The 12,643-nt window shown below is 47.9% G+C and overlaps 1 protein-coding gene across 2 annotated transcripts in view; it reads left to right on the top strand.

The window, feature by feature from the left end:
- Positions 1-225: 225 nt before the first annotated feature.
- MRPS18A (mitochondrial ribosomal protein S18A) overlaps positions 226-12,643 on the top strand; it is a 16,333-nt gene continuing 3,915 nt past the window's right edge. The window contains exons 1-3 of one of the 2 annotated variants that reach the window (XM_042938898.1): positions 226-370; positions 7,688-7,719; positions 10,109-10,216. In XM_042938898.1, coding sequence (XP_042794832.1) covers positions 259-370; positions 7,688-7,719; positions 10,109-10,216 — 252 coding nt within the window. In that variant the 5' untranslated portion in view covers positions 226-258. The remainder of the gene's footprint in view (positions 371-7,687; positions 7,720-10,108; positions 10,217-12,643) is intronic. The other variant, XM_042938897.1, reaches the window with a different exon arrangement.

Below are 12,643 nucleotides of genomic sequence, written 5' to 3'. Positions count from 1 at the left end.
TACAAAGAAAACCTGTCAGGGAACGAAAGAGACCTTGAGACTTCGAGGACTGGCATATGAGAACTAGAACACCTGCCCAGGACCCTCGGAATCACTCAGACTTCACACAGGGCTCCAAGCCGGAGAGGCGAGGAAGCTAGAAATTCAAGGCGACCGGGGCGAGACTCCCACAGCTGCACACTTCCTGCTCACCATTGCGGCTGCGCGCGCGCCGTTCCGGAAGCGGAAGTGCACTAGCGGTCACCGTTAATTTTCAAGATGGCGGCTCTTAATGTGCTGGTGTATCCTTGTGGACGGCTGCTCCGAGGGCTCCTGGCTGGTCCAGTCGCGACCTGCTGGGCTCGGCCTCCAGCTCGCGGGTTCAGGGAAGGTGAGTCCTGGGTCCCGGCTACCTTCCAACGTTGAGGGAAAGAGCGGGGGAGGTTGCTTCCCTCAGCCTCCATACGCCCCTCCCTCCCTTTCCTTAGCGCGGTTCTGAAACGCGGGAGATGCAGGCGCTCTGGGGGTGCTTGGAAGCACTTTCCAGACCCTGAAGCTATTATCTTGACTTCCCACTGCTCGCAAGTGTTCTCACTAGTAGGGGAGGACGGGGGGGAGGACGGAAAGAAAGGCCTGCTTAGTTAGCAGGGCAGGAAGAAACCTGTCCCGGGGTTCAGAAAAGTTTTCGGTAAACGTCTGCATGTTAGTTTTGATTTCCGTATTCTCCCAGCTGCTACCTCCCTCGTTAAAAAAAAAAAAAAAAAAAAAAAAAAAATCCCTGAACCATGAGCGAAGGACATGTGGCTACCCTCCCCAGTTTCTCATCCGAAAATGCTGTGTTCTGATGGCGACTTTTTCCGCCCTGGCCGCTAGTCTCCCAGAGAAGTGGAAGCTAAGGTGGAAAAGCCACCGAACAGCTGAGGCAGGCACATGCTAGATGGTGCTTCTCCTTTTCTATAATCGTTAAGTCTGGAAAGGCAGCCTGCTTCCAGAATTGAACTGAGAGCTTACAGAAGGCCAAGTACTGGACTTCAAATTGTCAAGGAATTCTGTCTGGAAAAAGAAAAGATACAGCCCCTTTCCTGAGAAGTTAGGTTCTAATGAGATGATATGTATATGCTCCAACAAATGCAAGTTTTTACATGACTAAATATAGGGAGATTTGGTTACTAGAAACAGAAACCCAATTGGAAGTTTTACTGAGGGGAATGTGTCTTGAACAGGCTTTGTAAAAAAAGGATGGACTGGCAGAGAGTGAAAAGGTCTTTTGGGACATAGCCTTCCTTTGTGCATTGCTGGAAGCAGGAAAGGATGAGTGGTGTGCAAAAGTGATACTGGTTTTTGTTTTTGTTTTTTAAGATTCTGGCATAGTATTGGCCAACGTATCCTTCAAAGCTGAAAGGTATCCAGAGGGAAAGGGTAATCCTTATTGTCAGAGGGAACAGAAAAGTCCAAAAAGAAGAACCAAATGAAGCATCCATTGGATTTGTCTCAGAAAGGGTCTCTTTTTAGCTTTCAGACCGCAGTGGCAGACCGGGCTCCTGGTAGGCCTGGCCCCAACTAACTGGGCTTGGCCTCCAGCTCGCAGATTCAGGGGAGGTGAGGGGGGTCCCAGTTTGGGGAAATCAAAGAGAGATCTCATGAAGAAACAGAAATAGGTATGTTAGAAGAACTTAGCTGTGAAGGGAAAATGGAACATTTACTAGAAAGAACGACATAATTCAGATACTGCCTGGTTAACATTAGATAAACTAATCCATTAATAAAGAAAGGTACCAAAGAGATCATGCTGATGACAGAAGGACTTAGTAAGATGTTTCATCTCTACCCATGCTGCACAATAAGCATACACCCATAAGATTTTTGAGGGTGTCTACCAAGCATCAGGCTCTAACACCTGCTGTTTACATATCCATTGTGAAATTGAAAGTTGAAAACAGTTTTTTGCCATGTTTCCAGAGAATGTACGAGAGGAATCAGGGTTGGTTTGTTTGTTTACAAAAGAGTATTTGAGATTCAAATTTTTTCAGCTGGAGATTTTGTGAAATGATGGACTCTATAATCAGATTGGTCTTTCAACTCTTTCTCTCCGTAAATATCTGGGTTGGTAACTCTTTGGTGTTACTCGCCGTCAGACCTAAAAGCTAAATCATTGAATCAATGTGACCTTACATAAAGGCGTTACCATATTCTTTATTCTGCTTGAGAACCACCTGTCTTCAAAGCCTTTAAATGAAACCACTTTGTCTTGATACACTATTTAAAGTTGTGGGGAGGAAGCTGGGTGTTTTGCTGAAAATACTCATCCTACTTTTTAGAGTATCAGACAGTACTCCCTAATTATAGGCGGAGTTCATGAACACCCAACACTTGCCTGTAGTGACTCTCAGGCTAAAGCAGTGGTTCTCAACCGGGGGCAGTTTTGTCCCCCAGGGAACATTTGGCAATGTCTAGAAACACTTTTGGTTGTCACAACTGGTAGTTCTGGCATTTGGTGGGTAGAGGCCAGGGATGCTGCAAAACATCCAGTGCACAGGATGGCATCCCCAGCAAGCTCCAGGCTCTGACCGTCAGCACAGAGCCTGACACAGGGCTCAAAATCACAAGCCATGAGATCATGACCTGAGCCGAAGTCGGACACTCAACCGACTGAGCCACCCAGGCACCCCCTTCTCAACAGTTCTTACAAGTGGATATTACTGACATTTTTACAATGAGAAAATCTGGCCCAGAGGAGTTCAGTAGCTGCCCAAGATCACACAGCTAGTAAGTGATGGCCTCGAAGTAGAGCCAGCACTCTTCCCTCTCCACCATTAATATCACTGGGCTACTCGACAGAAGGGCTTCCCTGTGGTTCTCCCCCAGTGAAAACTCTCATCACTTAACTCACCGAGGACCATTAGTACTTTTTATGGGAAAGATTGTGTTAGATCTCATTCCTGCCTTATCACTCTTGGGAAGGAAATGTATTTAAATTTTTTTTTATTTTAAGTTTATTTATTTTTGAGAGAAAGAGCGAGTGGGGGAGAGGCAGAGAGAGAGGGTGAGAGAGAATCCCAAGCAGCCTCCGCACTGTCAGCATGGAGCCCAATGCAGGGCTCGAACCCCACAAACCGTGATATCATGACCTGAGCTGAAACCAAGAGTTGGGCACTCAACTGACTGAGCCACCCAGGTGCCCCGTGGGAAGGAAATGTATTTAAAACAAGAAAAATAAACAGACGTGACTATCTGAATGAATAATAATCATCTATCAGAAACCAGTGCAGAGTATGTTGAAATGAGTAAAGGCTGAGGGAATTTTCTTCATCTTTTCCAGTTAGCTAAGGGGTTTTCTGGAGGACTTAGCAATTCAGACAAGGATGTGCATGTCAAGTGGACATCTCTATAGCTAAAAGCTTTAAGAGATGAGTGTGTGAGTTGGGGGCTTTCCAGACTTGAAGGGACATAGTCCAGAGTAGCCTGCTAGTGGAAAAAGCATAGGAAAGTGTAAAACAGAGGGACATTCCCATCGGAGGTCCAAGGGAAAAGAACAGGCTAGGTGATTAGGGAATCAGAAAACTTTGGTAACAGGGGCGCCTGGGTAGCTCAGTCAGTTAAGCGTCCGACTTCGGCTCAGGTCACGATCTCGTGGTCTGTGGGTTCGAGCCCCGCATCGGGCTCTGGGCTGATGGCTCAGAGCCTGGAGCCTGCTTCCAATTCTGTGTCTCCCTGTCTCTCTGCCCCTGCCCCGTTCATGCTCTCTCTCTGTCTCAAAAATAAATAAAACGTTTAAAAAAAATCTATAAATAAAAAAGAAAAAAAAAAGAAAACTTTGGTAACAGAACTAAAGATGAACAAAAGGGAGTGGGGAAGGAGTTTGAGAAAAGTAGTCAATAGCCAGAAGTGCTGCCACACATCCCAAACCCCCACTCGACTCCCTGGCCCTGCCCTAAGACTTGTAAGTGCTGCCTGTTGGCCATCAGTGACTCCGTTCTGTAATATTGTGCTTGGGACTTGGTTTCCATGGATCCTGTCCAAGAAGGACTTGGTCTCTGGGCACTTGCTGTGGCAGCGCCCTCCACATCATTCATGGGTCCTCCTTCCAACTTTACTAAACAGTTGAGTCTTTATACTGCCGCAGTTCACTGTGTCTGTGTTTATGTGGCCATCAAGGTCTTTCTGCGTTCACTGCAATCTCACCACAGCGCTGTTTGCTCTTGACTGTTATAATTCAGTTGTCTTGGATTCCATCCTAGGCGAGTATTTATTGAAGTACTCAAAGGACCTCTTTACAAGGCATGGACTTTTATTGTAGTGAAGTTCCCATACTTGGTTTCATTCCTTTTTCTCCTCTAGGCCAAAGACTGTCTTCCTGTTCTGTTCTAATTCTCCACAGTAGGTAGAGCAGGGCTGTACCCTCCACAGGTGCTCAGCAACTTGTGTTGTCTCACATGGGACGGATGATTTGATGTGTATGAGAAGTGCCTATCTTAGAAGATTCGACCCCTAATTCCAGTTTAGAAAACTGCTTCATGTCTTTCCTTAGTTTACTTGATAATAGCCACACCTCAGAGCACAAGGGTGATTCCATCTTTTTCTAAACAAGTTTTCCGTTAGTACCTAAACCTCTTAGTCCAGCTTTTCATGGCCATCCCCATCTTGAACGGAGAGGAGGTCAGGGACAAAATGGATCTCAGGGTTTGTTTGGTTTTGACTTGTTTTTGTATGCACACTGAAAATCAATACTGTTTTGATTCCTATCTCCTGTTTTCAGAGGCTCAAAATCTGCTAGGGGCCTCTTCAGGCTCCAGCCAGGCCTCCTGCCCCTGCACTGAGACACAGCCCTGATCACTCTCAATCCTGCGAGAGTTCTCGGGTCATTCCTTCTGGTTTGACAAGTTGTCTGCATAAGATAAGCATCTGCCTATTGTTTTACCCACTGGATTATAGTAAGATGATTCACTGGCTCAGGGTTGCTGTGTGGGGAGCTAGTGAACAGCCGAGCTGGCCACAGGCTTTTGATCTCTCTTCCAGGGGCCAATGAGATGACTTCAGGGTTTGGTTCTTTGCCGGGAGTGATGTGTGTTCTGTTAGATTTGTTTACCTCATGGTTAGGACCCAAGTGCCTCCACAGAGAGGGGAACCACATGTTTATCCGCTTCATGTTTCAAGACATCGTTCTCCTGCTGGCTTGAGTGTACCAGAATGTGTCTCTCCTTTTGTTTCCTACCGGGATTATTAAAAACTTGCCCCTCACCTGTTGCTGCTTAGATTTGGTTGCTCTCTGCCCCTCTCCCAAGTTGGTTTTTGCAAAGTTTCCGGGGTGCCTGGAAGCCCTGCTGAGCTGGGGCTGAGTCCTTTTTCTGCTCCCCCCGCGTTTGTACATTGACACGTTCCAGTGACCGTCTCCCTGCAGCTGTGCTGGCCTCCTGACTGAGCATCAGTCTGAGTCTCACCCACATCCCACTCAGGCTGGTCTCTGTTCTGAACAAGTAGATCCGTGTGTGGGGTGACGCATTTTCTTTTACAGGGAGAAAACTAGTTTGTCTTTGAATGGATTAGTAACTACAGTGTTCTGGAGGAAGCCTCAGGGCCCTTCTGGCCATCATTACTCCTTTGTGTATCTGGAGTGGGAACATTGAGGGGCTCTCAGGTTGGTTGTTTTGGAGTAACGAGTCTTTCTGAATGGTCTTGCCCAAAAAACAAATGGGGGACAATTCCAGACAGTCTGTGTCCAATTAGGTGTTGGTCACAGAACTCAGTGATCACAGATGCTGCCCTGGGCCTCCAGTTGAGTTAGAATTGCCTCATTTTTTTCTTAGACATTCTCTTTCTCTCTTTTTCTTGTTTATTATTTATTGCAAAAGCAGTACATGTTTATTTTAGAAACTTTAGAAAATATGGACAGGCATAAAGAGAATAAATTCACGTACTGCCACCACTGAATGAAAACAGCATTATCATTTGGGTACACAGCTTCAGGGGTCTGAGCCTCCTGAAGTCTACGTCTGATTGTATGCTCATCAGCGTGTTTCCAGGAAAAGATCCGTAATTTTCACTAGATTTTTTTTAATGTTTATTTATTTTTGAGAGAGACAGAGTAGGAGTGGGGGAGGGGGAGAGAGAGAGGGAGACACAGAACCTGAAGCAGGCTCCAGGATCTGAGCTGTCAGCATAGAGCCTGGTGTCGGGCTCGAACCCGCCAACCGCAAGATCATGACCTGAGCCGAAGTCGGACACTTAACCGACTGAGCCACCCAAGCGACCCTTCACTAGATTCTTAACATGAAGAACAACCTTAGGCTCTCTCTAATCCGCACTACTCCTTGCCTTGGCTGAAGCTGAGTAAAACTCATTATGGTAGCCAAGCTGCGGTTAAAATCCAGTTTTAGTATTTAGGGAGACAATTTGCAGTCTAGCTAAGTGGACCGAAGTTTTCAGTGACAGTAATTAGCAGCCAGAAGGGAACCATGACAAGTACTTCGTGGTCTTGATGCTAGCTAGCATTTATTGAGCATGTGCTGTGTACCAGTTCCTATGCTAATGGCAATGGTTTCTCTCTTTCTGAAGAAACTGGGAGAACAAGGAAGAATCTCCAAGAACTTTTTTTTTTTTTTTTTAATGTTTGTTTATTTTTGAGAGAGAGACAGTGTGAGCAGGGAAGGGGCAGAGAGAGGGAGACACAGAATCCAAAGCAGGCTCCAGGCTCCGACCTGTCAGCACAGAGCCCGATGCGGGGCTTGAACTCCTGAACCACGAGATCATGACCTGAGCCGAAGAAGTCGGAGGCTTAACCGACTGAGCCACCCAGGCGCCCCTCCAAGAACTTTGTTTGATGTTTGCCGAACCTGCACCATGGGCTTGGTTCTTCTTTGAATATTGTTGAAGTTGTCATTCTGCATCCTGGTTGAATACACCAGGAGTAAATACATACAGCCTGATGGATGTGTGTGTGACTTACCGTCTTGCCCTCGAGTTTTCTTCTGACTGCCTCAGACCTTAACAGGTGGAGAGCTCTGTCTGGAATTGCAGTGCTCTCCTGAAAACTCAGCCTGGACCAGCGTCTGCAGGGCCCTCTCCCCCACCACCCTCTCCAGTGTACATACAGCAAAGGTGCAACCCTGCAGGAGAGGAGTGGAGAAGGACAGAGGAGTTAAGTCACACCGCTGCCTCATACAGCTGTAACCTGGCTTCCCAGGCTGAGTTCTGGGAGTGCCATCCGCTTGTCTGCTGTGGGGCCGCTGGCACAGCATTAGTTCAGTCCTGTGTCTGAAACGTCAGGGTCAGAAGCCATGTTTGTCTGATTCTTGTCATGAAAGGACACATGCAGTAGGTACTTTTGAAGACCTTTTAGATGCTTCTGTCCCCACCCCCACCTCACCTCTGAGGTCACATCGCTAGGCATGGGAGGGTAGGATCTTGCCAATTCCCCTGGTTTAGAACCAAGATGAATTTTGGCTCAGAACAACAAAAACAATGTGGAGACCCTTAATCCCAGAGAGATGATATTACTTGGGGATCTAGGCTTGCCCCCACCTAGCCTCAAGGGCATAGAGCCTTGGCACTTGGAGGTGAACCCTGTACCCTTTTCTCTTCCAGGTGGGGATAGTGGGAGAGTGCAGACTGAAAGCTCCGTTTTTCTGCATGTGTAGAATTTGAGCTATTATTTGAAACTCACTGTTCCTTATTAAATGGCTGACCTAATTTTTCCCCTTTATCTCTGTAGTGGTGGAGATCCAAGAAGGGAAGACAACTATAGTAAGTATCATTGAGCTGGCCACTACAGCCTCTTTAATGCTTGTAGCTGCCTGGGAGGGACAGATGGACGGAGGCCCAAACTGGACTCCTGGCTTCAGGAGCAGCTCCCTCTGTCATCATAAATCCCACAGTCTACCATTTTTCAAGCTGTGCACTGTAGTGGTTGAATCAGAGACGGTCACTGTGCCTGGACTGAGGCCTCTGTTATTTGATTAAAGTGGCATTTTGTATGACAAGGTCTCAGAGGTCTTTGTTGATACATTCTTTGGTGGGTGATTAATCAGTTTTCTAAAGGGGAAACTAAGGCAGTGGTGAGACTGGAAAGCCCAAGTAAGCTGACCCATGGTGGGGAGCCTGGATCTCAGTCCCTTTCTTTCCTGCCTAGAATGACCAAGCTACTTCTTAAGTGACACAGTTAAAAGGTGACACTGTCTGGGCCCTGGGCTCTCTAGCTAGTGCGCTGGCTTGTCTGTTGGTTAAGTAGTTAGAATGATTCTTCATCCACCTACTCCCCCCTTTCCCTCAGTGGGCCCATCTCACCTCCCTTCCTCAGGGAGTCATGGGGCCTAGATTATCCTATAATCCCTAAAAGACAACGTTGTTTTCACATGGCCTGCCATGCTTCCAAGAAACCCTCAACTACTCCACAGAGCTCCCAGAAGCCTCTAACTTCCATGTCAACCAGGGATTTAACCCTTCTGGCAGCCAGCCACGCTTGATCCTCCTCAAGGCAGTCTTATCCCCAGGACAAGCCCTCTTTGGGTTCCCTCTTTGGGTCTTCCCCAGAATACTTCCTCCTGCTTTTCACTGGTTAACCTCAAAACAGTTCTTTTTAGGGGGCTCCCATCCCTCTGGGCACCTCTTTTGGCTCCCTTATTCAAAGCCAAAACAAGCATTCACCCTAGAAACTCCATGCTGGTGGAGAAAAATATATCTGACCTTTGAATATGGAGTGTTTTTCCATATGGAGCGTGAATTTGCTATTTGCAAAATAAACGTGGAGACATTGTGGCACTGTGAGACCCCTGGCTGACTTTGGGTACTGCTCACTTTCTGGATCTCACTGTCTTCATCTATAAAATAAGATTATGATGCTTCCCTCACTAGGTCATAGGGGTGAAATGGGGTGATACATGTGAACCATTATTAGCACAGAGCCAGGCATACAATGGGGAGTCAATAAATGTTAGCTCTCTCCCCCGTCAGGTCCGCCTTAACTTCCTCCCAAGACCTACCATGCGTCTCCACGTTTTCCCCAATGCACTTCTCCATTTCTGGCATGGCTGTGGTAGCCTTGGTAGAAAGTTAGGTAGCAGTGCCCGCACAGCCTTGCATTGCATCCAACCCCCTTTCCCTTTTGCCACTTCTCCCCCAGGAGACAGTATTGCTTTCCTCCCAGAGCCCAGCCTCGCTCTCATGATCCATGGCCTCAATCAGCAAGGCTTTCTAAACTCCCCCTCTTGTAATCAGAGCTGCCTCCCAGATCATTGGCTTATTAATTCCAAGGCTGTGTCACAGGATACAGCAGCAATGGCGGAGGTCATTGCACACGTGGCCTCAGCAGGATTTGAAAGGTGGCATCCAAAATGATGAAAGCAAGGAGGAAGGCGGGGGAGTGTATCTTCCCACGTGTGTTTTAAAAAGAGAGAAAAAGCAGGAGGGTACACGATACCTGCTTGTAGAGGCATAGATCAGGCTTTCTCAGCCTCAGTGCTGTTGGCATTTGGGGCTGGCTAAATCTGTTGTGGGGGCTGTTCTGTGCCTTGAAGCATTAGCAGCTTCCCAGCTAGATGCCAGTAGCACCCCATCCCCCAGCTGTGGCAATCTAAAATGTCTCAGACATTGTCCCACATCCCCTGGGGGGCAAAATCCTGCCTGGTGGAGAACCACTGGCATAGACTTACCTCTGTAAGATGAAGCTGGAAATGGCACTTTCCTCTGAGAAGGATATATGGGACGGGAGGGAGACTTCCTTTTAACTGTGTATCCCTGCACAGTTTGAAACTTCTTAGCATATGCATTTATTACTTTTTCCCAAAGCATGAAACATGATGTTCTGGTGTTTTCTTTTGCTTTGTTTTGTTTTGTTTTGTTTTAGGAAGGGAAGATAGTGTTCAGCTGATAAAGCAAACCCCTCCCTCTTGCCATCAACATTAAGTCTAATTGCCACTACTCTTACATGCCACCGTGTGTCTCTGGCCACCCCTAAGGCCCAGTGTACAAAAGCTGCAGAACCACCAGCACAGTTCGGGTGGAGAGACCTATCAGCCACTCCCACAGGTCCCCAGAGATGAACTTTCCCCAGCATCTCACCATTTTGGGGGTTGCTCAAGGATCTGAAGCCCCACGTGGCCTTCTCCCTCACTGGCTCTCTTTCTCTGCCTCCTAGATTGAAGGCCGGATGACAGGGACTCCCAAGGAAAGTCCAAACCCCCCTAACCCCACTGGCCAGTGCCCCATCTGCCGGTGGAACCTGAAACACAAGTATGGCTATGAGGTGAGTCTACTCAGACACTCGGTTCTGCATGTCATGGAGGTCATGGTCCCTGGTTCACTTCAGCAGCATCCCCACTCCCCAACCCCAACCCCACCCGCCAGCCACTGCATCTCATGGAGCCACCAAAGACAGGAGCATTTTGTTCAATGGCTCTCAACCCTGGCTATGCCAGGGAGCTTAAAAAAAAAAAAAACCAGCCCCGCCCCAGACACTGATTCCATTGGTCTGGGGTGGAGCCTGGCCATCATGATTTTTTAAAGCTCCCAGGGTGATCCTAATGTGTAGTCAGGGTTGAGAGTCACTAACTTAGATCATGGTCTGGTTGCATGCAGTTCAGACCACCAGGGCCCTGTAACCCAGTCTTGCAGGGCGTGTTCCCAAGGGGATGAAATCAGGATCTAGATTTGGCTTTTTGCCTTTTCTTAGGAGGGTATATTTGGAGAGTCCTCACTATGCTCTGGGGACACATTACTATCTCTTTCCATACGAAGCTATAAAGGCTCCTGTTCGCTCCAGCTCTTCTAGAGCTGTTGTCTCCACGGAAAGGTGATAATGGTGAATAACAACAAGACGTAACCCGCACTGAGTGCAGGCTCCATGTCAGGCACTGTTGTAAGCATTTACATGTCTTAATTCACTTAGCTTTCACAATATCCCTGTGAAATAGGTATTTTTTTCACCCTTGTTTTCTAGATGAGGAAATTCGAGGCATGGAAAAGTTGATGAATTTGCCTCAGTTCACCCAGCTAGTATCAGAGCCAGGATATAAACTCTAGGGATACAAAACCCAGGCAGAGCCTACTATCCTGACTGCTGTTCGCCATCCTCTCTAGAAACAGGGAGGCCTTGGGGGAAGGGACGCAGCCCTAGAAAAATCCATACTTGTCCTTCAGAGTTCTATTGGTGACATTAAGCACCCTATTTTTAGGTTTCAGGTGATTCAGGCTCTGGGCCAATTTGACCTGCAAGTTGTCCCTGTGCCCCTCTGTGGAATGGGATGACTAAGGGCAGAGATCCCGGTCAGGTGGTAAGAGCAGGAGAGGCCACATGCCCATGGGATCTGAACAGAATGACCCGACTAATCTCCTGGGCCGGGAGCCTTGGCTCTGGGCCACCCAGCAGGGAGGGGGGCTCCTTTCACTCTGCCCTGGGCCCTTCTGCTCATAACTGCCTGAAGTAATCGGAAGCCGGCAGGTCACGGAGCAGTGTTGACAGCTTCTTGTGACATGAAGTTAGTGGGGTTGTGTCCATACTTAGAATCCCAGCTGAAAATGGGGAAGTGAAGCCCACACCTGCCTAACCACCATGGGGCACTCTTTCTACCAGCCGTTTCCAGGAAATGGATTTGGCTGTGTTTATCCAGCAGAAGAAATCCAATCCCCTCCGAGGTAAAGGCTAAAGTTGTTTTCCTTTTACCCCTTTCCACTCAGGACAATGTTAGCCTGAGCTGCACAAAGCTGTCGGCTAGCTTGGCAGCCTGCAGTGGGGGACTGGGGCTGTGGGCCCAGTTTATTAGTCCTGTATAATCTAATCCAAGTTCTTTTCACCAGATTCTAAAGATTACAGGGGTGGGAATTGGGGGCTCGGGTCCCTGAGGAGCTGTCCAGTGATTAAAACAAATCTGCGGTTATACAGCGAGGCGCCTGCCAGGGCAGCAAGTCAGTTTGTGGAACATGACTGCTGAGACTGGCATGCCAGGCCCCTCAGGTGGGCGGGGCTGCCATCTCCATCGGGAAGTAATAGCTTTTATTTAACCCCCTCAGCCACCCTGTGAAAGTTGGAAGGGGAACTCAACTCTGGTCTTGATTTTGGCTCTGTTTGTCCTTGTTTCCTTCACTTGTCCAAAGCGGTCTCACGGTCCAAAGGAAGCCTGAGGATCCATTCACATCTGCTCACGGGGGGCTTAAGAAGATGTGGCATTCAACTTCACAACCCTGGTCCCCTCCCACTCGGCTCATATGCTGCCTCGCACTTCCAAGGGAAGAGCATAGGTTGGAGGGGTGGTCTGTGTGTATTCTGGCCCCATGGCATGTAGGCTTTGGGGTAGAAATGGTACCCATTTTCCCACTTTCCCTCTTGTGTGGAAATCTGTGACGTGCCCCCTATCTCACCCAAGGAGAATAACAGACGTTTCATTACCAGAAAAGATGCTGCTGGCGCTTGAAAGATTAATGCACTTTTTTTTTTTTTTTTTTTTTTAAGAGCAAGCAGGGGAGGGCAGAGGGAGAGAGAAAATCTTAAGCAGGCTCCACGCTCAGCACAGAACCCAACATGGGGCTCAGTCTCACGAACCGTAAGATCATGACCTGAGCTGAATCCAGAGTCCAATGCCCAACAAATTGAGCCACCCAGGTGCCCCAAGATTAACCCTTCTTGAAGAGTTTGTTTTCTAATCTATCAAAGATTCTTATGGAGGAGCTGAGAGCC

The sequence above is a fragment of the Panthera leo genome, chromosome B2 (genome assembly GCF_018350215.1).
Source record: "Panthera leo isolate Ple1 chromosome B2, P.leo_Ple1_pat1.1, whole genome shotgun sequence".
Classification (NCBI taxonomy): domain Eukaryota; kingdom Metazoa; phylum Chordata; class Mammalia; order Carnivora; family Felidae; genus Panthera; species Panthera leo.
Note: the sequence above shows the minus strand (reverse complement) of the source record. Positions and strands in the feature narration are given on the sequence as shown.